At 41.4% G+C, this 25,134-nt stretch overlaps 2 protein-coding genes across 3 annotated transcripts in view; one reads left to right on the forward strand and one right to left on the reverse strand.

The window, feature by feature from the left end:
- The window catches only part of UBTD2 (ubiquitin domain containing 2), a 45,775-nt gene extending 29,967 nt beyond the window's left edge, over positions 1 to 15,808 (forward strand). For both annotated transcript variants that reach the window (XM_080997283.1, XM_080997282.1), the window contains exon 3: positions 8,787 to 15,808. In XM_080997283.1, the coding sequence (XP_080853409.1) occupies positions 8,787 to 9,184 (398 nt within the window). In that variant the 3' untranslated portion in view covers positions 9,185 to 15,808. The remainder of the gene's footprint in view (positions 1 to 8,786) is intronic.
- Positions 15,809 to 18,402: 2,594 nt separating this feature from the next.
- On the reverse strand, positions 18,403 to 22,944 carry EFCAB9 (EF-hand calcium binding domain 9). Its single transcript, XM_080997297.1, has 4 exons — positions 22,788 to 22,944; positions 21,152 to 21,300; positions 19,660 to 19,836; positions 18,403 to 18,787 (listed from the first exon to the last, which is right to left on the reverse strand). Exons 1-4 carry the CDS (start codon positions 22,921 to 22,923, stop codon positions 18,632 to 18,634), a joined length of 618 nt encoding a protein of 205 aa, XP_080853423.1. The 5' UTR covers positions 22,924 to 22,944; the 3' UTR covers positions 18,403 to 18,631.
- Between the last annotated feature and the right edge of the window lie 2,190 nt (positions 22,945 to 25,134).

Here is a 25,134-nt window from a genome sequence, read left to right on the forward strand (position 1 = left end):
CTCTGGTTTTTGGTCGTTTTTCGGAAGCCGAACGGGCTTCCGGAACGGATTACAACCGAGGTTTGACTATACCTTGAAATATGCCTGCAACAGAATAGAAGCACGAGACCTGAGACTTGTGACATTTACACTGTGGCATCAACAGTTCTGACATCACATAAATTGTTTTCAAAGCACAAACCATGAATGGGCATATACATAGCATTTCTGCACACCCTTATATCTTAATAAAGTCAACATTATAGTTTAAGAGAAGATTTATATGTGTGTATTCTAGCAGCTTTTCATCCTACAAGGAATGAACTGCTCGGGGACTTGGTTTGAGGTAAAAGGAATTAAGAGCTGGTGGGAAGTATCTAAAACAGGGGTGGGAAACCATTTTTGGACTGATGGCTACATTACCCAGTGGAAAGCTGTTGGGTCTGCATTCCAGATGGGTGGGGCCAACCCCAAATTAGCCTGGGCATGACAGTTCACAGTCACACATCCTTAATTTACACACACACACACACACACACACACACACACACAGGCCCTTAACACAGATGCTCTGTCTATTTCTCCACCCTCCAGTCCTGTGCACAGAGAAAGCGACTCCTGTTTCTCAGTGCACAGAGAGGAAATGCCGCAAGCTGCTCTTGCTGGATAGCAGCTCCTAGCAGCTTCTCTCTGTACACACTTTTCTCCATGCAAAAAGACGAATCCTTTAGAGAACCCCTAGAGCATCTCCTCTCTTTGTTGATGCACAGCTGTTTTCTGAACAGTGGAACAGTGGGAGGGGGAGCTTTTAAACAAGATAGTGCTCAGTTGTTCAGGAAAGAGCTGAGCAGTGACAAAGAAGGAGTCACTTAGTTGGGCTCCTGTTGCGTTTGCTGAGGGGTGGGACTTCAGGGAGGGGCCTGGGTGAGCTGGAGCTGGCTCATGGGCTAGAGGGTCTCCAGTGCTTGACTTAAAGGGATCCACAGCTAGGATCACATAAAATAAAATATATTTGTTATGGATGCTCTGGCCAGTGTCACCATCCAGTGAAGCAAGGAATACTGGGTCAGCTACAGCATCTCTGTCCAAGCAAAACCACTTGCAAAGTAAGTTCAGCTTGGCCTCAACTGGATATATATGCCACTTTACATCTTGCATAAACACAAGAGACCTGCTGGGTCCGGTCAATGGCCAGACTAGGCTTATTCAAGCAGTGTTTCATATTAACAAGTAGTTATTGCTCCTGCTTAAAGAAGAATCTTTCCTTCAGTTCTTTCCTCGCTTTTAACTCCTTTATGAGGATGAACAGTGGATAATTTTTCCTGTGGACCAATATAGATTTTAAAGAATTTTATGGTGCCCTGGATACAAGATGACATGGCACCAAAAGTAATTATTTTTGGCAGTGTCACCAAAGTTTGTTATTACCTGGTTCAGAACACACATTTTTCAGCTCATACTATTCAGCTATATTACAAATTGAATAGCATTTTTCAACAAATGTTCACTAGCTTGAAATGTAAAACAAACTTTTCTGCTTGTGTGCTTGGTGTTCAGCGTACTAAATGCCCAAAGTCACTGCTTCATAGGTGCATGCATACAAGTTATTTAATATTAAGGTTTTATTTCTTGTAATTGTGGCAAACTTTCCAGTTCTCTTCACTAGGCAAGATGTTGCCCAGAGCAGATGTAGGAACATAGGAAGCTGCCTTATACTGAGCCCAAACCATTTGTCCATCTAACTCAGTGTCGTCTACACTGACTGCCAGTGGCTATCCAGGATTTCAGGAAGGGGACATTCCTAAACCAACTTGGTGGCTTACTATTAGGCCTTTGCAAAGTTCTGAAACCTTTTGGGCAGTTCATTAATATTTAATGCAGCTCTAATATCTCTATATTTATCTCAAAGTGTTCATATTTATTTTATTGCTGGGCTGTATTCATCAAAACAGGGAAAGCTAGGTTGTATTTATAAAATCCTAGGTCATGTGTAGCATCTATTATGAAAGCTAACACGCCCTATTGATATTGTCAGATTACGCTTAATAATAGTACTGACAAAACAGGACTCTCCTTGTTTTTACCATTTACATTCCTGGAAGGTTTCCCAAAATGCTGGGAGGTACTTCAGGAATATAAATAAAATCCACAGTCTTTGTTGCCACCAACCAAATACCTGTCACAAAGATTACTCTTTGTGCCTTATGAGTATATAAAAGTCAGGGTTCTGCACAATAACTTCAGTTCCCACAAGATATTGATTGTCAACCTCTCTCTTCTGGGCTGCCTCCCACACCTGCTCAGAATAAATGAGGAACTCATTGAGTTGGTTGCAGTGCCTTCCAATGGCCCTGCAAGCTTTGAGCTTGTATAGTACACTTCTTATATGAATAAGATATTCTTGGAGAGCAAAAATGCAAAGTAATGTATGAAGTGACCCTAAATTGATACAGGGCAAAGGAGATTTGGAGGTGGAGTAGAGAAAATGTGAATGAGCAAAAGAAAAAGAGCATGTGCACACAACTGTAAAACATATGTTCAATTATTACCTCTATTGACTTCTCATAGGTGCAGGTTCATTGTGCCTCCCTTGAAGTAGCCACTCTGGGCCCAAAACCGGATTTACTTTTTCAACGAAAATAGTGAACAATTTTTTGTAGTGGCCCACTGAATCATTATCCTATGAAGGAATGCTCTGGTGACCAAGTTTAAAACTGCAGTTTCAAAAAGTATATTGGCACAGATTGAAAATTAGCCCCAAGAGTAGTATTTGTTGTTTTCCCATTGGTATGAATAATGGTTTAGGGAGTAGCAGAGGACAGGTCCTGCCTAGAGGGCTTACATCCAGCTGGCTCAACACAGGAGAGAGAAATGGAGGCAGGGTTAAAGAAGGAAATAACAATCAATTTCACTTTCTTATACTTAGATTTAAATACAATAGAGTATGGTTTCCAGGAGATTGTGCCAATAACTTCACGGGAAAGAGCTTTTGAGAAGGGAATTGAAGGAAATGCAGTGGGACCACGCAGGTGATTTGGGAGGCAGTTCACAGCATAAGAGGCAGGAAGGGCGACAGGATGAAGTGATTAGATGTTACAGGAAGCCTGACTGTCTTGGTCAGGGATACATTGGGCAGAGAAGGGGAGAAAAGCGAGGGTGAAGGCAAGGTAGGGCTTTGAAGCTGAAATGAAGAGGGTGAACAGGAAACCAGTGTAAGAATTTCAGGAGGAATTAATCAGTGAGTTGAGATGGGTGAAGAATTTTGGCAGCATAGTGCAGGATAACAGTAGCTGTGTGAATCAGGCAGGAACGTGTTCCTGGTTGGCAGCTCATTAGCCGGCTTAAAACTAGTAATGTGGGCTCCAGACAGAAAGATGATGCATCTTTGCAATACTTTGAGATTAGTTAATGCTCCTATTTAATACTTGCTGTTTCCTTTAGCTGTCACAATTTTAAAGAAAGTTACTATGAGAATAAAACAAATGGTATGAATGCCCAGTTTACTGAAACAGTCAGTGATATTCATATAGGTTTTCTTTGAAGCTAGCTTAATGAGGGATGTTGCTAGTGCTTTCTTGAATTTCTGCTTGTTTACTCGTTGGTTTTGTCCTTTTAAAAATGTGCTCTAGGGTCTTCATTCTGAGTGCCACATTTGCACAAACAAACCTTAATGAGGATGGTGGTTAGAATTCAATATAATCATGTTTGTGAGCATGACAGCTAGAATGAAAAATACGGTCAAGAACTATTTAGCATACTGCAGACCTCTTTCCCTCCCCTATCTCCCTCCCTCCAACATTATAGAAATCCAGCTTCAACTGCTACTAATTGAATGGGGGCAGCTTTCATTCTGTACTGTTGTTGCCCACAAACAGCAATATATGAGTGTTAAATTGTATACCTTCAACAGCTTTGCTGTTTCCAAGAGCTAGCTCTTAACTCAGAGATTGCTAGCATGATGTCTGCAAGTGCCAGTGTACCCACTCTCAAAAATCCACAAGACAAGGCTGCTTGCTCTTCCTACTCAGTTCCTATTTGTACTTAGCCTCTGCTATATGAAACATGTCCCCATATACATGCCCACATTTCATTGGATATCAGGACTGAAGGCATGCTTCCAACATTCAGCTTCATTGGATGTCCATGAGTTCTACTGTTGTTTTTTATTGTTTTTATGAAAGATTTTCTGGGGTTACAAAAGTACATACATCATCTCTGTTTTCAGATCATAAAGTCCTTTCTACGGATCAGTTATATTTGATGTGAGACTTTAATGCTGTATACAGTATAAGGTTGGGGGAGAAGAGAGGTAAAGGGAGAGAAGAGGGAAAGAACTTTCATTCTTTTACATAGTATATGTGCAAGGTGTCATCATCACCGTAGGTAGGATCTCTATCTATTCATTTGTTAGGTTTCATTGGTGTTGAGAAAAGTTGGGGGGGAGGCCCAGGGCTTGGTTGGTTGCCTTCAATTGACTGCAGTGAATTTTGTTTGCATGGCGGTGGGGGCTGTTGGGTCAAGTTAGCCAAATTGATTAATATGCTGAGGGAGGGTTCTTGTTGAGGTCTACTGTTATGAAAGAGGAAGAAAAGGCTTTTTATCTAACTACTTTTTCCATGCCATGCATAAGAGAAGATAGGCAAAGAGCTTTTTTCTGTGAGCAATGCGCCAGTGTCTGTTGACACATATTTGGGGCAGAGGAGAGGCAAGTTAAGTTGTGTAGCTTAAAACCATTGTGCTAGCATAACTGTTATGTTGAATACTCCCCTATATTTTCTGTAATATGTTGAAGTTTGTTCTTAAATTCTCCTGAGAGTAGTTAATGTTCATTTGAATACAGTGGTACCTCATACCATACATACGCTTCAGGTTACATACGCTTCCGGTTACAGACTCCGCTAACCCAGAAATAGTGCTTCAGGTTAAGAACTTTGCTTCAGGATGAGAACAGAAATCGTGCTCCGGCGGCGCAGCAGCAGCAGGAGGCCCCATTAGCTAAAGTGGTGCTACAGGTTAAGAACAGTTTCAGGTTAAGTATGGACCTCCGGAACAAATTAAGTACTTAACCTGAGGTACCACTGTACGTAAAATTAGGCAGTTTTTTGTGGTCTTGTGTAGCCACACACAAGATTTACACTTGTGTTGGAGTAACAACATAGAAATGTCTGGAGCTAAAATGGCACAAGAAGGCATTCAAGCTGCTCCCCTTTAGGGAGAAGCCCCCAAAATAGATGTCTGTATCAAGAGCTGTGTTAGAAACAGAGATATGAAAGCTAGGAGCTAATGGCACCTTAAACCTAGGTTGTGGGCACCACAATGGAGTGTCTTGGCACGCTTTCTTTATAACAAGAATACTAAGCTGAAAATCAGTGAATTGCAGCTAGTATCTTATGTTCATTTTTCACATGGTTTAGTCCTCATCTGAAGACTGCAAAAAAAACGCAAAGCCATGCTTCCCCTGCCCGCCTGCCCTAATATTCTTGAGGGTCCCTTCTCCAGTCTTAAGAGAGGAGCTGGAAGTGGGGAGGCAGAAAAAGGTCCTTCTTTTCTTCCAGCCGTGGCAGTTTTAATCTTAAATCTTAGGCTCAGTACTGCACCCAGAGCTCAGAAACTGCTCGCCTTAATGAAATTCCCCGTCACAAAACGCACTTAGAACAATGGGAGTTTCAAACCTTGCTCAAGAGGCAGATGAATGTCTTCCTGCTCAGTTCTCTTTTGACTGCTGCCAAAGCAGGAACATCAAAGAATGTTCTTGGCCATAGCTATGAAGAAAGTAAAGTTCTTTTTAATGGCTTTGTCATTCAGACAAGAAGCAGGCAAAATGTGAAGTGTACCACCCTCAGTTTGTGATTGATACTCCCCAGTATTCAAGGATTATTTTTAAACATCATTGCAACTTCCACAACATCTCTTATCTGCTGAGCCCATTTAAAATGTGTTTCAGAATTGAATTAGAAGCAAGAAGGAGGCACACATTATCTTAGTAGGGGATTTTTAAATGGAACATTGCTCACAAAGCTGGGGGGGGGATTGACTCTCCACTTTCAGTGCTGCTCCTTGCTCCTCACTGGTAAGAACTATCCAGTATTCCCTTCCTATCCTGTCCCTGACTGGTTTTTACAGCTGGTCACTTTAGCTCTTGTGCCTTCAAGCCAAGTCTTAATAATGTCTGTCCCTGTTTCTTTAAAACTAAAGTGCCCAGCTTCCACAATTCATCAAATTCTATTGCTGTTTTGCTAAGCAGCTCAGGCAGAAAATTATGTGCATTCTTAGATACTCACTTTAAAGGGCAATAATATGTTGACCTCCAAATGTAAATAGCAAACTGCTTCCATGGAAATTATTGAAATTCCTTTTGAGAAATGTGTATAAGTATGGCAGATAATTTTAGAGAAATGCAAAGCTGAATAGTTCAATGATACTTTGTTATCATTGTCTTGTATCCAGCTGCAATGCTTTTTGCCCATGAAAGCTGCTCTGCTAATATATTAGAGCTCAGCCCTGGTGAATCAGAGAGTGGATAGCAATGCAGTAATGTGGTTAGGAGGATTAAAGCATGAGTACGCTTTTCTCTAGTTTATAGATTCTTGTGTATCAACAGCTCAGATTACTATATGCATCCCTTTTCATATACTCATGCAAAGAATTGTAAGAAATGAAATTAACTGGTTCAAGAAACTGGAATATGCAGATTTGTATAATTTCCTCACTTGGCTGCCATTATTCTGCCTGTGGTGAAACTGTCCACTCTCTTCCTTGTTCCTCACACAGTGAGTGGAAGGCATGACGCAAACCCTGACCTTGTGGATGCTGAGACAGGTGTTAGGTTCCTGGCAGGGCCAGAGGATTTGACATATCTGAACACAGAGAGGAGGAGGAGGGTACATAGGAAGAGCAGCAGGTCTACCCATGGAGACCTTCTCATTGCAGCTATGGTAATATCTGCGGTTGTCCTTCACCATCAATGCTCTGGTGGCAGAGGAGGCAAAATAGAGATGGCAAAAACAATCTGCTGTGTGCCAAGTCCTCCTGTTCCTTCAAACCCCACCCCAAACCCGCCAAGAGCTGCCAGCTGGTGTACTGATTTCCTTTCCATTGTGACCAATGGGAAGGAAAGTCATTTTTTCTAAGCCAACAAAAGACACACCCAAAAAGGAAAAATACTCCCTTCTGCCCTGCCAACAGAAGTCCAGCCAAGGCATTGGGTTTGACAGTTCTTCTGCCTTCAGTCCTCTCTTCCCCCGCCCACTCTGGATTTCTGTGGACTTTGCCTGTGGGCCATAGGCAACCACAGCACAATTCACTAGGGTGTGCATTCAGTTGTTATTATTATTTGATAATTTCAGTGAAGAAAGAAGAGGAGGGAACGATAAGGCAAGGAGGAGATACAGAAATAAAAATCTAACAAAACAAGTGCAACACAAGTAGCCAAAAAAACAAAAACAGATTATTCCAGCGGAGAAAAAGACCTATGCTAAGCTGGACAGGTTTTGGGCAGATCTGGATGTCTGGGGGCATTCTCTTTGTTTGTGTATCACAAAAGTAGCTCCTCACCCCCACAGATATTATTTCCACAAAAGGTGGTCAGGAAAGCTTGGATGCAGGCAGGGTCATGGGGCAGAGATGCATGTATACAAAAGAAAAAGTCTGGAATGGATCTGCAGCTTCTGCCTGCAGAGGAAGGAGTTCTTCTTCCCTTACTGCCACCACTTGTGCCAGTCACCCCACTGCTGTTTCCAGAGACAGTTGCAGGCAGAAATTGCAGATCCATTGCAGATCCTTTCCAGCCTTTTTATTCTACAGTGGTACCTCGGGTTAAGAACTTAATTCATTCTGGAGGTCCGTTCTTAACCTGAAACTGTTCTTAACCAGAAGCACCACTTTAGTTAATGGGGCCTCCCGCTGCTGCTGCCGCGCCGCTGCTGCGCGATTTCTGTTCTCATCCTGAAGCAAAGTTCTTAACCCGAGGTACTATTTCTGGGTTAGCGGAGTCTGTAACCTGAAGCGTATGTAACCTGAAGCATCTGTAACCCGAGGTACCACTGTACTTATATCTCTCTCTCTCTCTGCTTCCTTTGTTCCCCATTTTAAAAAAACATTAGGGTATGCCTGGGCACACCTAGCACACCTCCTGCACTTGCCTGTGCTGTAGACTTTCATAGAATAGGAAATGTTGGCTTGTTAGACATTAATTAGAATTAGAAATGTGAACATTTCAAGGTTTTAATGCATATGGGAAGCCATCTAGACATTTATCTGCTTGTTTTTAATCTGTCTTTACATGCTTTTACTATTGCACATAGCTATTTGCCTTTTTAGCTCTCCTCTGAACATTCTTTTAATGGCATAAACTCTTACATGACTCAATAAGAAAACATAAATATCCCAAACTACCATTTTCTATTAAGAGCCTAAGATAAAATTGTAGCATAAGCCCAAATTTTTCTTGCATCTTTTATGCAGAAAAACATAGGTAAGAAAGTGAAATGTGTTTTAATTCCTTTATATTTATCACTCATAATTTGTTGGGTTGGTAAGTTACATCTACTCTGTATTTCATTTTTGAGCTTTTTTTTTTTTTAAAAAAAAATCAATATTCACAAGGAGGAAAAAGTACTCACTGTGGTATAGCTTCTCAGTAATAATACTTAAACCTCTGGAGCTGGGGGAAGGAGGTGGTCATTACACACTGTTCAGGAGTTTAAGCATAAACAGTACGAGAATCAAAGAACATCTCAAGGAGTGTAATGTGGATTTTATTTAAAACTTTGTCACTTAACCCTGTTTCTTTTTCATCTCTTCTGAAGGTGCTCTTACCGAGTGCTATGACGAACTGGGAAACCGGTACCAGCTTCCTGTCTACTGCCTGGCCCCGCCCATCAACATGATAGAAGAGAAGGGTGATTTAGAGACTCTGGATATTCCCGATCCACCACCTAACTCGGGTCATGAATGTCAGCTTCGTTTACGCCTCTCAACAGGCAAAGACCTCAAACTTGTGGTCCGCAGTATGGACACTGTCTATCACATGAAGAGAAGACTGCACACAGCAGAGGGTGTGGAGCCCAGCAGCCAGCGGTGGTTTTTTTCAGGCAGGCCCCTGGCAGACAAAATGAAACTGGAGGAGTTGAAAATACCAAGGGACTATGTGGTGCAAGTCATTGTGAGCCAGCCCTTAACAAACCCCACCCCGGTGGAGAACTGACTTTGCCTGTATGTTTCTCTTTTCCTTTTCTGCTCTTCTTACCACGTGGGAACTTTTTCACTATTTTTGTTCTCTCCGACTGGTGGGTTGGTTCTAAACAATGACCAGCAAAAATTCCATCTGTGATGGAGCTTTAGGGGGGAAACACACACACATTCAAGCACACACACGTTCCTAAACTGCCCCTGGAGACTTTGCCCAACTTAGGAATTCTTGACACCACAGTAAGACGTTCTTAACAAAGTAAATCTGGAACATGTGTGTGAAAGAGATCCTGAAGTTTACAGAGGATGATGCTGAAAAAGTGGTTTGAACTATAAGTGAAGTACTGATCCATAAAAGGGAAAGGCACTTTTAAAAGGATTAAACCAATCTGAAGTATTTTGTGAAATCAGCATCACTTACAGTTCAGCCAATCAGTGTAGCTGCTCTGGTAAATCCAGTATGCTGTGATAATTGTAGGGATTGTGTCTATTCTAGTTTCACATTAGCTCAACAAGGCTAATATTTAAATGGGATGGTGAAGGATTCTGGGACAGACTATCAGGTGCAATCTGATTAGTATGGATGGTCCCAAATTAAAGTTTTTTGGTATATACTGAAATAGCAAGCAATAGTGATTTGCCATTGCTGGCTTCAGTATGTGCTAAATATTGCTCTCTGAAAAATTAGGCTATTGTTTAACAAATATATAATGTTACATGGAATTGCAGTTACTGTATACTTCTGTATCTAGTTAAAAAGCTTATTATTTGAGGTTCACCAGCCTGAGAAACAAAAACAAAAGAAGGCACAGGACTTATTTCACTTAGTATGTTAGCCGATAATGTTTAGGCCCAATATAGTGATTTTAAACCCCCTTTATTCACAGCAATAGCTATTAACATACTACAGAAGAAAAGCACAGGAAATCCTGTCATACACTTCTGTAAGGTAAGGGTGTGCAACTTGCTTGACAGTATCATATATCTCCCCACTGATCTTTATGTTGCTTGGCATAACTGGGACTCAGATGCATCATCTTATTCTGCTGAGTGATTACACACACACTTGACCCTTGGGGGAAGAGATGGGAATAATTATTGAAAATTAGGAAGATATTGTAGATTGTTAAATCATCTGATCTTTCCTTTACACCATTAGATCTTTCAATATTGGGGGGGGGGAAGAGTTGTATATTGCAAGAATATTTGTATTACTATTCCACAAATCCTTATATCAGGGGTGGCTTACCGGTGGGCCTCCAGAAATTGTAGGATCCCAGTCCCAATCAGCCCCAGTCAACATGGCCAACGATCAGGCATGATGGGGTTTGGAATCCAGCAGCTTCTGGAGGGCCACAGCTTAGTTGCTCCTGACCTAAATACTTTTGTATCTTGCTGGTGATGGGTAGCTTACAGAAAGAAGTGGATTGAGTTGGTTTGTGAAAAGCAGTGTGCATATTTCAAGCATTCTTTATCTTCCCTGCCATGGCTTCAGTTATACTTATTCACACTCATGCATATGACAGTGTATATGCAGTGCATGTATGTCAGATTGATGGGCCACTTTTTCTACTTGGCAGATTTATCTGAAACATCACAGTAACCTTAGCAATATCACACAGCATTTTCCCTTCGGAATGTGAAAGCAAGCCATTCTTTAGAGTAGGACGTATATCCTTTTAAGAGGGCTTTGGGCAAGATTGTTAGCAGTCCAGTTAAATTCTGTTGAGTAATACTGAACAAATCAGTCCTAGCAATGTGCATCTTTTGAAAAGAAGTATACATAACTCTTTTGTTTAGATTCTCTGTGCTTTTTGTTGTCCCTGACCTGGTTCACACATGACACGAAGCCAAACCATGGGCTTGTCGGAAAAAGAGCAAACATGGGTTCCCAGAGAAAAGATTGTGGCTGCTTTTCTCCTTCTCCCCTTGGTTACAGCTTGCGGTTTGTCTGGAGCAAGAAAAACCATGAACTTGGGTTCAGACAGAATGCTCAGCCAAGCCATAGCTTAGCTCACAGCAGTGCAGCAGCAGGACTGGAAGGGGAGCAAAGTGACAGTGATTTTCTCTGGGGAAGCCTGCTTGTTTGCACTAAGCTATGGTGCAGCTTAATATTACATGTATACTTGATCATTAGTTCTGTTCTTTTGGTGTGGTCATGTTCCTGTTAGCACCACTATTATTAATCATTTTTCAAACAGAACTCATTAATATTCTTCTTGCTAAGCACTGAATCTACAGTTACTTTTATCTGTGAAAAGGCATGTTTTTGGTCCACTGATGGAACAATCTAGGGTGGACCTCTTCCTCTCTGCAGAGCTACAATACTTAAGTGTCCTATAACTAACCTAGCCTTACTCGGGTTATCTTGCTGTGATAACTAGAAACTAGAACAATGAAACATAAAAATTTAAAATTATATCGCATTTTCAGTGTAGGGTAGGTTGCAAAGTTTCTCAAAGGAGGTTTCTCTTTTTGGAAATCAGTTCAGACTTGGAACCACTTGCCATATGAATGTATCATTGTGTGTCACAACCACAGCATTCTTCTGGGCACAGTCGAATGCATCAGGGTCTTTCAATGTAGTTTTGGCCAGATGGCAGCAGCATACAGCAAAAGGGTATCTGTCTTCTAGGATTTGTTAAGTTCCCCCACTTTCTCAGATACTATGTTCACTTGTGCTAATATTAGGAGCAAACACTTATATTTTAGAAGTTCAGAAGGATGCAGATCCTTCATTTGTCACAAAGGGTGCATGCTAAACAATTGACTAAAAAGCTAAAATATTTAAGGCAAAATCTAATGTCATTGTGACTCTTTTTGAAGTCATTCCACATGTACTGAAGTGAAAAGGAATTCTAGACTGCTGCCTAAAAACTCTAAATGCTGATTTTTGGAGAGGCATCCTAGGTGTTGATCCGTTTAGTTGGTACCAATTAGTTTCTTTGTAATTTCCAAGTAATAAACTTATTTGGTGCACACCACAGCCATTACATATCAGAAGAAGTATACCTTGCAAAATAAAAATATGTGTCTAGTGGTCTCATTTTTCCCAAGTTAAACGGACAAAAATAATTTATAGATATTAAAATTGAATTGAGCTAAAAATAGGCTGATAACTTCTGTGGGAATGTGTTCAGGATTACTTGAAATGTTTTCAAGCCACGTTGCTTGATGGCTGGGCCAGCTCCAGGTTTGTGATGTGAGGCTCACTCAGCCAGATGCCTTCCAGTGGGCCACTTCTCATACTTCTGATGCCTGGAGGAAGGCAGTAGTAGCTGCTTCTTGCTGCCATTGACAGAGCGGATGAGCAAGCAACAGTCACTGCTGTTCTCAGCCACTATTGCCACTTGCTTATCTGTGTGGCGGGTGGAGGTTTGCCAGTCATCTTTGACAAAGGGGGTGGGTATCAGTTATGGTTTCTGCTGTTCTTCAGTGGCCAGTGTTGTGGGTCAGGTGATAATGATGGGCCCATGACAGCTGCTTAAGGATGCTGACCCATGGCACTGGCCATGCTTGATGAAGATAGGTTTCCAACATGCATTCAGGTATTCAGCATGTATTTGGCAAAGAATATGAGTCCCCGACTGTAGAATGCTCTGTGGTAGTCAGACTTTTCTTAGGGAACAAGTTACAAGAGGGTGTTGGAGTAGCTCCACTTACCTCTGCCACAAGTTGGCTTCCATGAATGCAGCTCTACAGTTCTTTAAAAATGCAGTCACCTTCTCCGACAAATATTTTCACATCGGTGTGTGTGTGCATGTGTGTGAAGAAATAAAAACGTGTGCTTGACACTTTTTAAGCTGATGACATTTCCAGATGATGCTGCACTGAAAAATGGGAGCTGCACTCCCACTTCAGCAGTTAGAATGGAACAGCTTGAAAGGAAAAGGTCATTATCCCTACAGTTGGAATGGTAGTGAAATTCCTCCGAACTGTGATGAAGGACCATATTGGAACTTGTGCACGCACATAAGTGCACAATAAATCAATATACCTCCCTTTTGTACTGATGGCAGGCACCCAAGGATTGCTTGTCTTTCATAAGCATAGTGGTGACTTAACCACCTCTCAAGCTCTAAACAAAAGTAACTCCTCAGGTATCGTGAATAGTTTTTACTTTGAGTGGAAATTGCATGCATCTGTTAACCAAGTAGGAGTCTTAGTTTCTTCCTTACTCTTACTCTTTCCTGCTCTAGAAAGAACTGGGTTTTTTAGGGTAAACTTGATTATAAGTCAGGAATATCCCTTTCACCTAATGTTGTTCACCTTCACCCAGCAGTTAGAATAAGCGAGGCAACTGGATTTTCATTGTTTTTAATCTCCAAGGCCGAGCAATTTCATTTATTACTTTTAACAGAAGACTAATTCAAGTAAGCACTGTTGCATGCATTTAACGTTTTATCAGCATGCAGATTGGATTCTCACCTGTGCCAGCTCATTTCCATCCTTGGAGTCAAAGCTTTGCCTCTTCTGCAGACATACATGCACACACTCACATACATTCTAAAGACAGAACACTTAGCATAGAGCTACCAAGGGCAAACAAGCAAACAGTTACAATATTGTTTCTTTACAGTTTAACACATTTATACGCCATTTCTGATTTACCTTCTCCCCTTTGCTAGTGAATTATATCTACAGACATATGGTGGTGGCAGGTTTGTTTAGCACAGAGCTTTGGTTTTTATGCTTGTTATTGCAGACGTGTCACTAGTACATGACCCAGAAGTAATGGACTCTCTGTAATCTGTCTTGGATGAGCTTGAAAGGCAAAAGGACAGTAGCGCTGTTGATACTGCATTATGTAAAAAAGCGGGTTGCGGGGAGAATGAAGGCATAGGAGACACATACTGCTTACTGTGCTCCATCCTATTCTGAAAACAAAACATGTGACTAGAGCTTTGGCTTAGTACATTAGTTGCATTGGCATTACACAAAATTCTACCATGAGACAACGAGATTAAGAAAATGATCACATTAAAAGCCATGATTGTAATTCCCTTGATCTCTAAACTTTACAGAGAGACTAAGGAGGTATTTGGGAAACGGTGTAGTGTGAAATTGCAGTGTAATAAACTGGGTTTTGAGAGGATTTTGATGGACAAAGATAATACCTCTTTTTTCAATACTGTAGTTTCATTATTCATTTTACAAAAATAATCAGGATTCAGATTGATGTGATGAGAGCAATATATTCAGCTGTGGCACAATGCGTTTTGATAAAACAAGATTTTAAGTGTCGCTCGCAAGATGGGTAAATGGGCCTTCATGTTTAGTGCATTGCTCCTTAGGGAGAAAATATAACAAAACCATATCTGGTAGGTTAATGCAACTTTGTGCTGTTTTTGAAAATCATTTTAGGATTGCAGTCATTGACATATCTCTTAATTTGTCTCAGAGTGTTAGTTATGCATATCGGATGTCTAAAACTATATGGTTTTCAAACAGCAGTTCCTTTGGTCTTTACATGATTGTCCCTGGCTAGGTTGTTTTTGCTTAAGATTATATGGAGCTTTTTGGGGGTGCATTTCTTCAGCTGTCTGCAATAATATTCCATTTTCAGTTTACTTCTCTGACAACCCTTTTCCTGAATGTTGTTTTTTTAAAAACAACAACAACACCACACACACAATTTGTACCCAACGGTATGTAAATGGTGTAAAGAAATACAATATATGGGAGTTGTAGAACTGAATTTAGAGGCAAACCTGCCTTTTCAACATCTTGTATTCTAAAGCAGGAAAATATGAAAATGCAACACTTGTGACGTTACTGATTCTTTTGCCTAATAGCCATGTATCCAAGACTAGTGTAGCTGGTTTAAAAATATCTCTGTGTCCAAGAAGTATTCTTAATTTAATTCAGCGGTTTATTTTTATTTCCTTCCTGTCTCTTTGCTTTTCTTTCTATGTAGACTCTGGTCCCATTTATAGGAAGCCTTAAATCCAGGGCTGTGACTCCCCTTTTGAAAGAGGAGTGCACTGTGATGCATGCCAGCAAGCTTATTTAAGAACTAAGAGTATGAAGGTGGCTTAATGGTTTGGTTTTTGTTTGTTTAAATACGGTTGGTTTCCTAAGGAGGTTGGAACCCCATTGCTCTCAATGGCAATCAGTGAGGAAATAGACTCATGTCCTTCGGCTGAGGACACTATGTATCAGATACTCTTCAATATTGTGCTAATTATCTCTGGATCATAACCATGTTGTCAATTAAAAAAAAATGCAAGCATGGTCGTTTTCATTATGGATATTTAAAATTCACCTGACACTTTTAATTCCCCTTTTTGTGGCAATTGAATCTAGCCAAAGATGGGAAAGGATTTTTTGATTATTATTTTTTTAACAATTTGCTGGGTCTTAAACTCAAAAACAGTGAAATGGTCTTCTGTAAAGGGTCTTACCAGTGCCTCTCCTCTCCATATCCTGGGAACGTCTAGAAACTGGAGATCGCCTTTTGAGCAATGCCTGAAATTGTGTACTAGGCAGCTGGAGGTGTGTAAAGACATTCTTCTCTAATGTGCTATGAGCAAATTACTTGGATTTAAATGTCCTATTTGCCTCTTGGTAGTGGCTTCCAAAGATGGCTGGTACCATCAATTTGTATTTCTTGAATAAAAATCTTCTCTTTTCTGGTAAATCTTTTTTTGTACAGTGTTTGTTCTGTGCCATGTATCAAAAGAAGCATTTGTGTTACATAGGTGGTTGGCAATTGGGTACCAATACAGAGAAACACAGTTTTCAGTAGCTAAAAAGGGAAGTCTGATTAGGGGAATTCCTATGATGTGGCACTTCCCCACCCCTCCTCCGTGCAACTTTTATAAAACTAAATCTTTTAGCTTTGTACATGCAGGATGTGCGAAACTTTTCTTACAGTCTCCTTCAGCCCAAAGGTGAAATGTCTGGAAATGCAGTTAACATTTGGGTTAGCCTTTCCAAGGTGCACTATATATTTATACTGTACCTATGTTGTTCTGACATTGCAGTAGTATGTGCACACCTTTAAAATTCTATAGCAAAGCACAAATAGGTTCTTTTTTGACCAATTAAATGAAGTAAATCAGTGTAGCATCATGATTTCCTAAAAGTCAGGAATATGCTGTATAGTACTCTATGTATTAAACAGAAAGGAAAAACAACAAGAAAACCTGGTTATTATTATTATTATTATTATTATTATTATTATTATTTGGCTTTTAAAAATAAAATTGGTACTGTAGATGCCTTGCCTTAAAATACAAACTCTGTGTCCTTTTTCTCTTAACTTAACATAGCTGCAAAATGCCTCTTGTGTCTCTTCTGTCTTATTGGAGTCCTTAGGTCAGTGAACGGCCTGTATCATTACAGAAATGCTTTGGTATACCCAGCTAGCAAAATATAAGGCTTTCTACAGAGATCTTAGTAATGGCAGTCACTGGCAATCCAATCACAGGCCAGCAATTAACCCTTTATATTATTCTGGGTTTAGTTTTTAATTTCTAAAACAGCTAGCCATGCATGTGAGCATAAACTAAATATGGCTTAGCATAAATTTGATCCAAACCAGTCAATCTGATTTGAATCATCCTCGTTAGGAAGTTCAAATGAGCTGCTGAATATATTAAAATTATGGCCATGGTAATACCTAGATAATTGCCTTAAATTCCTTAGGGAGGTGGGGAGAGACAGCGAGCAAACAGACACTAACTGCCTTTGAGAAAAACCCGGAGGTTAAATCTTGACAACTAGAGATGGTGATTATTTTGCTGATATCTCTTCATCTCTGGGAAGAGTAGAATTTAAGCAGGTATAGCATGACAACTGAGAGTACAGGATTGGAAGATCCTAGTTTACACCTTGCTGCAGCCATTCATTCATGAAGTAACCTTTGGCAGGACACCTTACATTGCAGTGACCCCTTCAGAATTTGGCGCTTCTCTATTTCCTTTTAATTTTTGCCGCACAGGTTATGCTTTCTTTCAAACTGCGAGTTATCTGAATGTGGGAGGGGAGGGGTTTCCACTTTGCTAACCTTAATACAAAGTAGTTGTTATTTCAATTGATCTAAATGAACATCTTGTAGGGTAAAACATTTCCTTGTCCCTCCCTGCATTCTCGTGGTCTGGGGGATGTCCTCTGAAATGATGTTCTTGTGGTGCCCAGATATCTGATTGTTTTGATCACCATTCTACCTAAAAGACCTCAAATTTGCCCAATCCTTGAGATCATCATCTGAAGCTCTTTCTGTCATTCTACATTCAAGGAAGGTCTAAAGGATAGCAACGCGAGAAAAGGCCTTTTGTAGTAGCCACCCATTTTACCCAGGGAAGCCTGCCTGCAATTGCTTCAGCATCAGGCAATGACATTTTTGTTTTCCCAGGTATTTGGCAAGCACTGAGGGTCTGAACTGGCCGTGACTGAACAAGACCTTGAGGTCGTAGTGGAAAGCTCAATGGAGATGTGGACTTAGTGTGTGACTGCTGTGAAAAAGGAAAATCCCATGCTGGGGATCATTAGGAAAGGAATTGAAAAGAAAACTGCTGATAATTATGATGCTGTTATACAATCCATGATCCAACCTTTGTTCTGCATTGAGTGCTCTCCCTTGGGTCCCACTGCTGTCTGAGAAGGGTCTCAGCAAAAGCCTTCTTGGTTATATTCTGCTGCTGTTTTTAAACTCTCTTAAGAGCTCTTGGGTTTACAACTTTGTCTGTAGGTGACACTTTAAACTCTTGCATCATATCAATTTATTACAATAATGGACGATATTCAGCTAAATGTTTGTGCTAGTGCAATGGGACTTGCCCACTCCCTGTGCATATCCTGTACCTTCAAATTTATTCTAGAGGGTTGCAAAACTCCACAGAACAGTTTGGGAGGAGAGGAGAGGAGAGAAATGTTCTATTGTGCCCAGATAAATCCCTGCGCTGATAGAACATTCCTCCTAGTGCTGCATTGAAAAAAGCAGGGTGTGCATTTGTGGCAGGAGAGGGGAAGAGAGAGATGGCCACAGATTCTCACTTGGGGTTTTGTCAATGGAATTGTCCCATTAGCGGAAGGACATCTGACTACACAATGGGATTTCTTCTCTTCCGCTGCCGCCAGCCCACCCCCCCACCCCCGCCAATGCCATGTTTTGGAGAGTTCCCTCTATCCTCTAGAGCAGGCTGTTGGGGTGGGGAGCAGAAAGAGGAGGGGGGAAAGTCAGTGTGGGTCTTCTTGCAGTAAGAGTAAACAATCTAGCATGGATGGCTCTTCTTTTGAAAAACTAACCTTTATTTATTTATTTAGAAAGTTATTGTGTTTATATAGCCCAACACACATTTTATTCTCACTGTTCTCTTCTGATCGTTGTAAACAGCCTGCAAATTGTTTTTAATGAGTGTTTATCGTGTGTTCTGCTTCATGTGGTGTGGAGACGGGTTGTTTCGTTTTTTAAATTTCTGGCTGCCGGGGAAACAACACTCTTTTCTTCCATATGTAATTAAAGGTCATTGAAAGAAAATTCAGATAATGATTCTGCTTCTGCTGCTGCAGCTTCAGCCTTAGCTATCTGCTTCCTCAGTTTCTCCCTTGCCTTCCTCTGTTGTCGGTCAATGCAGAAGATAGTGAACATCCTGAACTCCTTGTAGTTCAGTTGCTGGTGATGGAAGGGAAAAGGTAATATTGCAGTTTCGTGAAATATTAATGGCTAGTTCATAAGCAAGTATTCTATGGGAGGAACGCGGCATTTTCCACCCTTCCCTTTAAGTCTTCCCTCTGCCCTTCTGAGGTGGTCTTGAAGGTAAACCTCAGATCTCTCTAGTCAAGAATTTTTGGTAGGCATTATGGCCTGCATTATCAAATGGACAAGTGGAATTTCTTACCTGTGTTTCTGTAACGTCTGCTATAATTAAATCTGAATCTTAGATGGGTAAGCAAGTCTAAGGCTAGCATGCCTTTCATGTGTGTGGTATGGTTCCTGCACACAGAGGAACCAGCAGCTTCATGAGGAGCTGCCAAGTTGATAAAAGGGTAGGCTCAAGGGAGCTCAGGATTGTGCATGGTATTCTTGTGAACATAAACTAATCCTACCATGGACTTCTGAATGGGGGTGTGGGACTGGATGTGGCTGGCGACTGGATGCTTTTAATTAAAAAAAATACACCACCCCATCATGCCAACTTTGACAGGTAGGCAGGACTGCCACCCACCTGTCAATCACATGACATCACAGAGAACAATAGTGCGTGTTGTTGCAGTCTTAGATGAGGCTTCTTCAGCCTACTGAAAGTCAAAGACTTATTAAGATGGGGCAATATAGGTGGGGAGGGACCCACACATGGGCATAGCCAGGATTTTTTGGGGGGGCAGGACTTTTGTTGGGGGGGGAGAACTGATGTGATTGGTCAGTAAAGTATTTTTATTGTTTTACTGCCCCTCCCTGCCCCGCGTGGCTATGCCCCTGTACCCACATATCCCCATTCATTTGTTCTCTCACTCTCACCTACCAACAGACACACACAATGTTACCTCATCACCAGAGATGTCAAAGTCCTTGAATATCTGACTCAGCTCGGTCTTTTTAATATTAAAGAGGAAGCGAGTGGATTGGAACTCTGCTGGGCCAACTGTGTGCCCTCCATCGATGTCCAGCAGCTCAAAAACTGGATGACAATGACGATACATGAACTGCTTTTCAAGGTGGTTCTGATCCCAGAAAGAGAAGTTAGAGTATAAATTAAGTTTCTTTTAAAAAAATAATTCCAGCAGTATAAAACCCAAGCATTGGCACATATGTTACTCTGATGTTATGGGGGGGGGGGGGATATGACTTTTTAACATTCCTCATCTGCACATTCCGGTCTTTGTGTTTTGTTTTCTTTGAGGTTGCTATTAAGAGCAATGGGACCATTGTCTCAAATGGTGAAACTAGGATAAACCTCGCTGACGAGAACAGAATTTGTAGTCTCCAAAATGCAGTGGTTCCTGTAGGAACTGAAGCACTAGATTTGCCCAGATCAGTTTAATGAAAGATGAAATTGAGGTTGTCCAAGAACGTTGGAACTGGCAATGCATTGAGAATCCTGCACAGTATGATGTCTCCTCTTGATGTGTGTCCCTCCCCCCACTTCCTCATGTGCTGGCTTCAGTGCAGAGATCCTAATCCTCCCTCAGATGCCAGCTTCAAAGTAGAGATCTGATTTAAATATTGGTTTACTAACCGGGATCTTAAACCACAATCTGGTTTAGTAAGCCACCATTAAATCAGAGTTCCCTTTTTAGAATGTAATGGAGACCTCTGTTTAACACAAACTAGCATGTTTGTGTTAAAGCTGGGCAGGGTGGGGTAAGTGGGTGGGTGGGTTGAGGGGAGGAGAAGGGGAGCAGTGTGCAGGCCTGACAATTTCCAGCTTCCTCAACCATGTTCATGCCTGAACCAGCTCATTAGGACAGTGTTGGCCAAACTTGGTCTCCAGCTGTTTTTGGACTACAACTCCCTAACTAACAGGACCAGTGGTCAGGGATGATGGGAATTGTAGTCCAAAAACAGCTAGAGACCCAAGTTTGGCCAACACTGCATTAGGATGAACAAAGGCATGGGCTCACAATCTTTTGTGGCCCAGGCACACATATGGAAATCTAAAACCGTCATAGACACTTCAAAATACCCATTTCACAGAAGAATAAATAAAATGTGGGAACAAGCTACTCCTCCCCAAGGCAAGCAAATGCACTTTGAAAAGAAGGGGAGCTGCAGGGGGCATTGACAAGCACCACGACAGATGTCTGGGAGTGTAGTGACACCAATAGATACCACATTAGTGATACCAGAACTAAGGTTTGTTTGTTTTTTCTTAGTGCTCGGTGGGCATGTATTCTCTCTGGCTCCATATTACATTTAATGCCCCCTATTCAGCTAAATAGAATTCAAAACATACTGTACTGAACATTACTACCTTTTCTGCTGCCAGAAGCATCTCCCCTACCCCAGCCCAGCCTGGAATTGCTAAGTTAACTTTACCTCATGGGACATTATGATGCACACCAACATGTAGAATTCATCAAAGTTGACCTCCCCTTTGCCATCCCAGTCCAGTAGGTCAAACACCAGCATGATCTGAGCCTTGCTCAGGTCAGTTACATAGTGGAGAAAGTTGTAAAACTGCAGATCTGGGGGAAATCCACATAAAAATGTGTGTTTTAAATATGTCCTTAAATACATCCTTAATTACATATTCATCTCAGAATACAATGTGGTTTCCCCACAACAGAGCGACCAGGAGACCTCTTTTTACTGCCTTGTAAATCAGAGCATGCTCTTAATATTCAACTTTATCTACAAGAAAGGAGTAACCACTTTCCCAGGAAATGTAAGTTTAGGCAATCAGACTATAGGAGAAGGTGGTTGGTGCAGGTTGCCTCCATTACTTTAAGACTCAGTGAGAGCACCTGCTTGCAATAGATACGGCAGAGGGGCAGGGAAAGTTTAGGCCATATCTCATTGCTCAAGAGCAAAGCCAAAATGCACACAGTCTTGAGGCATGTGCAAAGTTCCAGTTATACTGAGCATCTTGGTAACACACTCCCTAGCAATAAATGTTCCCACAACATAGAAATCAGCTTCCCCCTTTTGATTGATTGACACAAAATGTTTGGCATGCATTAGTTGGAAAGAGACGTACCGTTTCATTTGCCTCGCGTAATCCTCAAAGTGTATGGGCAGTGCAATCTGAGGTCTGAAAGTGGTCGCAGAACTAGTACTGATGCTCATTAAAGAGCCATCAATTGAAGATGATTTTACTTGAAAACACGTACTCAGCATATTGTGCTTATATTCAAAGCATAAGTTAGGAGAGGCGATATTCAGAAAACACCCACTCCTACATTTGCCCCAGGAATGGATTATGAGCAGATGAATTCTGAGCTCCAACACTGAGGAGCAGCTAGATGCAACAATGACACTTCAAATCACAGTATGCCAGCAGGAGGCTGAACCCTCCTGTAGCCATGCTTTGTCGCTCAAAATAGCTTTTTAATAAGCCATTTTTCTTCCAGTGTGGGTTTCTTCCGATTTTTAAAAAACTATAGTTTTTTTTAAAGAAAACCTGTATATTTTCAGCAGATGGAAGGCAAAGGAAAGAATTCTGTTCTCCACAGCCACCTGCCCTACACTTAAATCTCCAAACCACACCCTGTCAAGTTATAGGAATTTATTGTCAGACCCAGTTCTGCATGTTGGGCTGCTGCTGTTAAACCTAGTTTTGCCCTCTGAATTCCAGATACTAGGGACAACAAAGGGAAAGTTTATGCCTCCACATTTTGTGTGTAAACTTCCCAAGGGTACCTTGCCCGCCCAGCAGTGCTAATAGTGTACCCTCCCAGATATTTGGTCCAGTCTGGGGTGGTTCTTTTTATAATCTGGCTTGTGGCCAAACCCCTTAAGAATGAAAGACCACAGGTTTCATTTCTGAAGACATCCTTCAGAGTTCATGCGCTCTGCTCTGATCCCCACCTCCCTCTTCCGATCAATTAGCGTGTGAAGTCCCTCTTTCTAGCTGATCTGAGGGGCAGCAACTGCTTGAAGGCAAAGTAAAATGATTCTGGGAGTTTCAGTTCACACCTTTGTGGCCTAACTTTAGCTGCTGTGTGAAACTTACCATTCAGAGAATTATTTTTGTGAACATCGAGCAGTTGAAAGTAGGACGCCAGTGCCCTTGCGTTTCTGACAGATAACAAGCAGTAGATTTTATCCAAACACAAAAAGTGCAGGAAGCATTTGGGTTTCAGCTTCATCTTGCCGACAATGAAAACCGTTCACCTGCGGAACACTGGCAGGTATTCACGGCGACGGCTGCATCACAGTCAAATAATTCCACCTTGGAACCAGAACACGAGGGTGAAAAGAGCAACCCTCCCCCCACTTCTACCGTGTTCAAAATGGGTACTCTCTGCCATAAGGGACCCAGGGGCGATACATGACCAAAACTGGAAATGATCAAGTATTAATACTTTGGGAACAGTCCACAGAAAATGGGGGGGGGGGGTTGTCACATTGAAATCAGTTGAATTAAGGCTGGGAGGGGGAAACGGGGGAGTCTCCAGACTACAACTCCCATAATCGCTGACCATTGGTGGTGGTAGGATGATTTGGAGTCCAATGGCTGAATGTGCTCCTGCTCCGTGGATTAAGCATTGATGTGTGCATTTTACCTTCCCTCAAATTGCAATCTTCAAGGTGAAGGTAAAAACAGAAAAGGGATAGGGGCAGAAAGTTTACTGCACAGGTTTGGGCTCCATAGCATGTGTGCTCAGTAGGATGGTCAGTTGAAAAAAGCAGACAGGGCTCATGCACCTTTAATAATCGGGTAGAAGGGCCAATTTCAGCATGTGTAACTAGCAAAGCAAGCAACACCTGCATCAATTCCTCCTCTACACAGCTCTTAAAGGTGCAGGAACCTCATTTTTTTCACCTGACCGCCTCTGAGTCTTTTCCACAATCCTGATGTAAACTTTGCATGGACTGCCCTTTAGTATTGTAGACTTGGAAGGGTCTTCTTGTCTAAGGAAATGTCATGAGAACATCTTACATTTCCGGGTAACATCATCCTTTTTCCAGAGCCCTCTAGAGTGGTGTGTTAGCCCACCATGGCCCAGATAGGTCAGAGGAATTGAGAGAGAGTTGCTCAAGGCCACCCAGGGAGGTTTGAAGCTTAACAGTGATTTGAAAGTGGCTTTCTCACATTATCAGCTGCCTGCTCTCATTGCAGGGGCTAGGTGGGGTTGCCCCCTGTTGGTATCAGTCATTGTTAATCTTTCTACACGGGGCATCGTGAAGCTGTAACTCAGGGCATCACAACTTACTTGTTTTTGCAATTATTATTTTTTTAAAAAAATGTATATTTTGCTTTTCATCCCCCAAAAGGAAACACGAATTACAGCTAACAGCATACAAAAACCCACAACATCAATGTAAAACAAAGAATAGTAGCAACTTATAACCCGCCAAGCCGAACAGTCTACCTGCCACTTATGGCAGGCTCTCAGGGCTTGGATCATTATTTGTGCTTTCTCCCTGGAGTTGCAAAAACAGGGTTCAGTATCTGACAGGCTACAATGCTTAGAAATCTGTCTTCTACAGAGTCAGACCTTTGGTCCATTTAGACCATACCATCTACTCAATACCGGGAGTGAGGAACCTCAGTCCTGTGGGTCAAATGCTGCTATCTAGGCCTCTCTTTCTTGTCATTGGTACTCTCCCCAGGCCATGGCCCTCAGTGGCCTCGCTTCACACCTCATTCCCCCCCCCCCCGAATTTTATATTCATTTTATAACACTAACAAACAACACAAACAGAAAAAAAAACCAATACAAACAAATTATTGTCTTATTCTTATTTTTTCTGAACATTGTTAGGTGAGCTTCCCCAAGTCCCCCCTATCTGATTTTCATTTTACCTCATCTTTAGCAGTTTTTACATATATCATAATTTTTAACCATTTTTTTAATCACTTACTTATACCATTAAAATCTTTACATAATATCCCTTATAAGTAATACTGTTTTAAAATACACTATCTTCGACTTCTAACCCTACAGCCTATATCCACATCCAAAGCTATTCTAAGATTTAAATATTAACATATTTTTTCAAAATAAAAAAATTCCTTCCTGTAGCACCTTAAAGACCAACTAAGTTAGTTCTTGGTATAAGCTTTCGTGTGCATGCACACTTCTTCAGATACACTGAAACAGAAGTTACCAGATCCTTCTATATATTGAGAAGGTGGGGAGGGGTATTACTTAGAAGGGTGGTGGGAATCGGAGATTGGCAGATAGCTGAGATGAGCCTGTTGACGACTCTTAACGACTGTAATAGGTCTTACAGGAAAAGGCAAGGGGTGAGAAGGTGAGAAATGGCTTAGTCATGTATAATGAGATAAGAATCCAATGTCTTTGTTCAAACCAGGTTTCTCCATTGTTTTAAGTTTGGTAATGAGTTGTAAT

This window comes from Podarcis pityusensis, assembly GCF_964106645.2.
Source record: "Podarcis pityusensis genome assembly, chromosome: 2".
NCBI lineage: Eukaryota > Metazoa > Chordata > Lepidosauria > Squamata > Lacertidae > Podarcis > Podarcis pityusensis.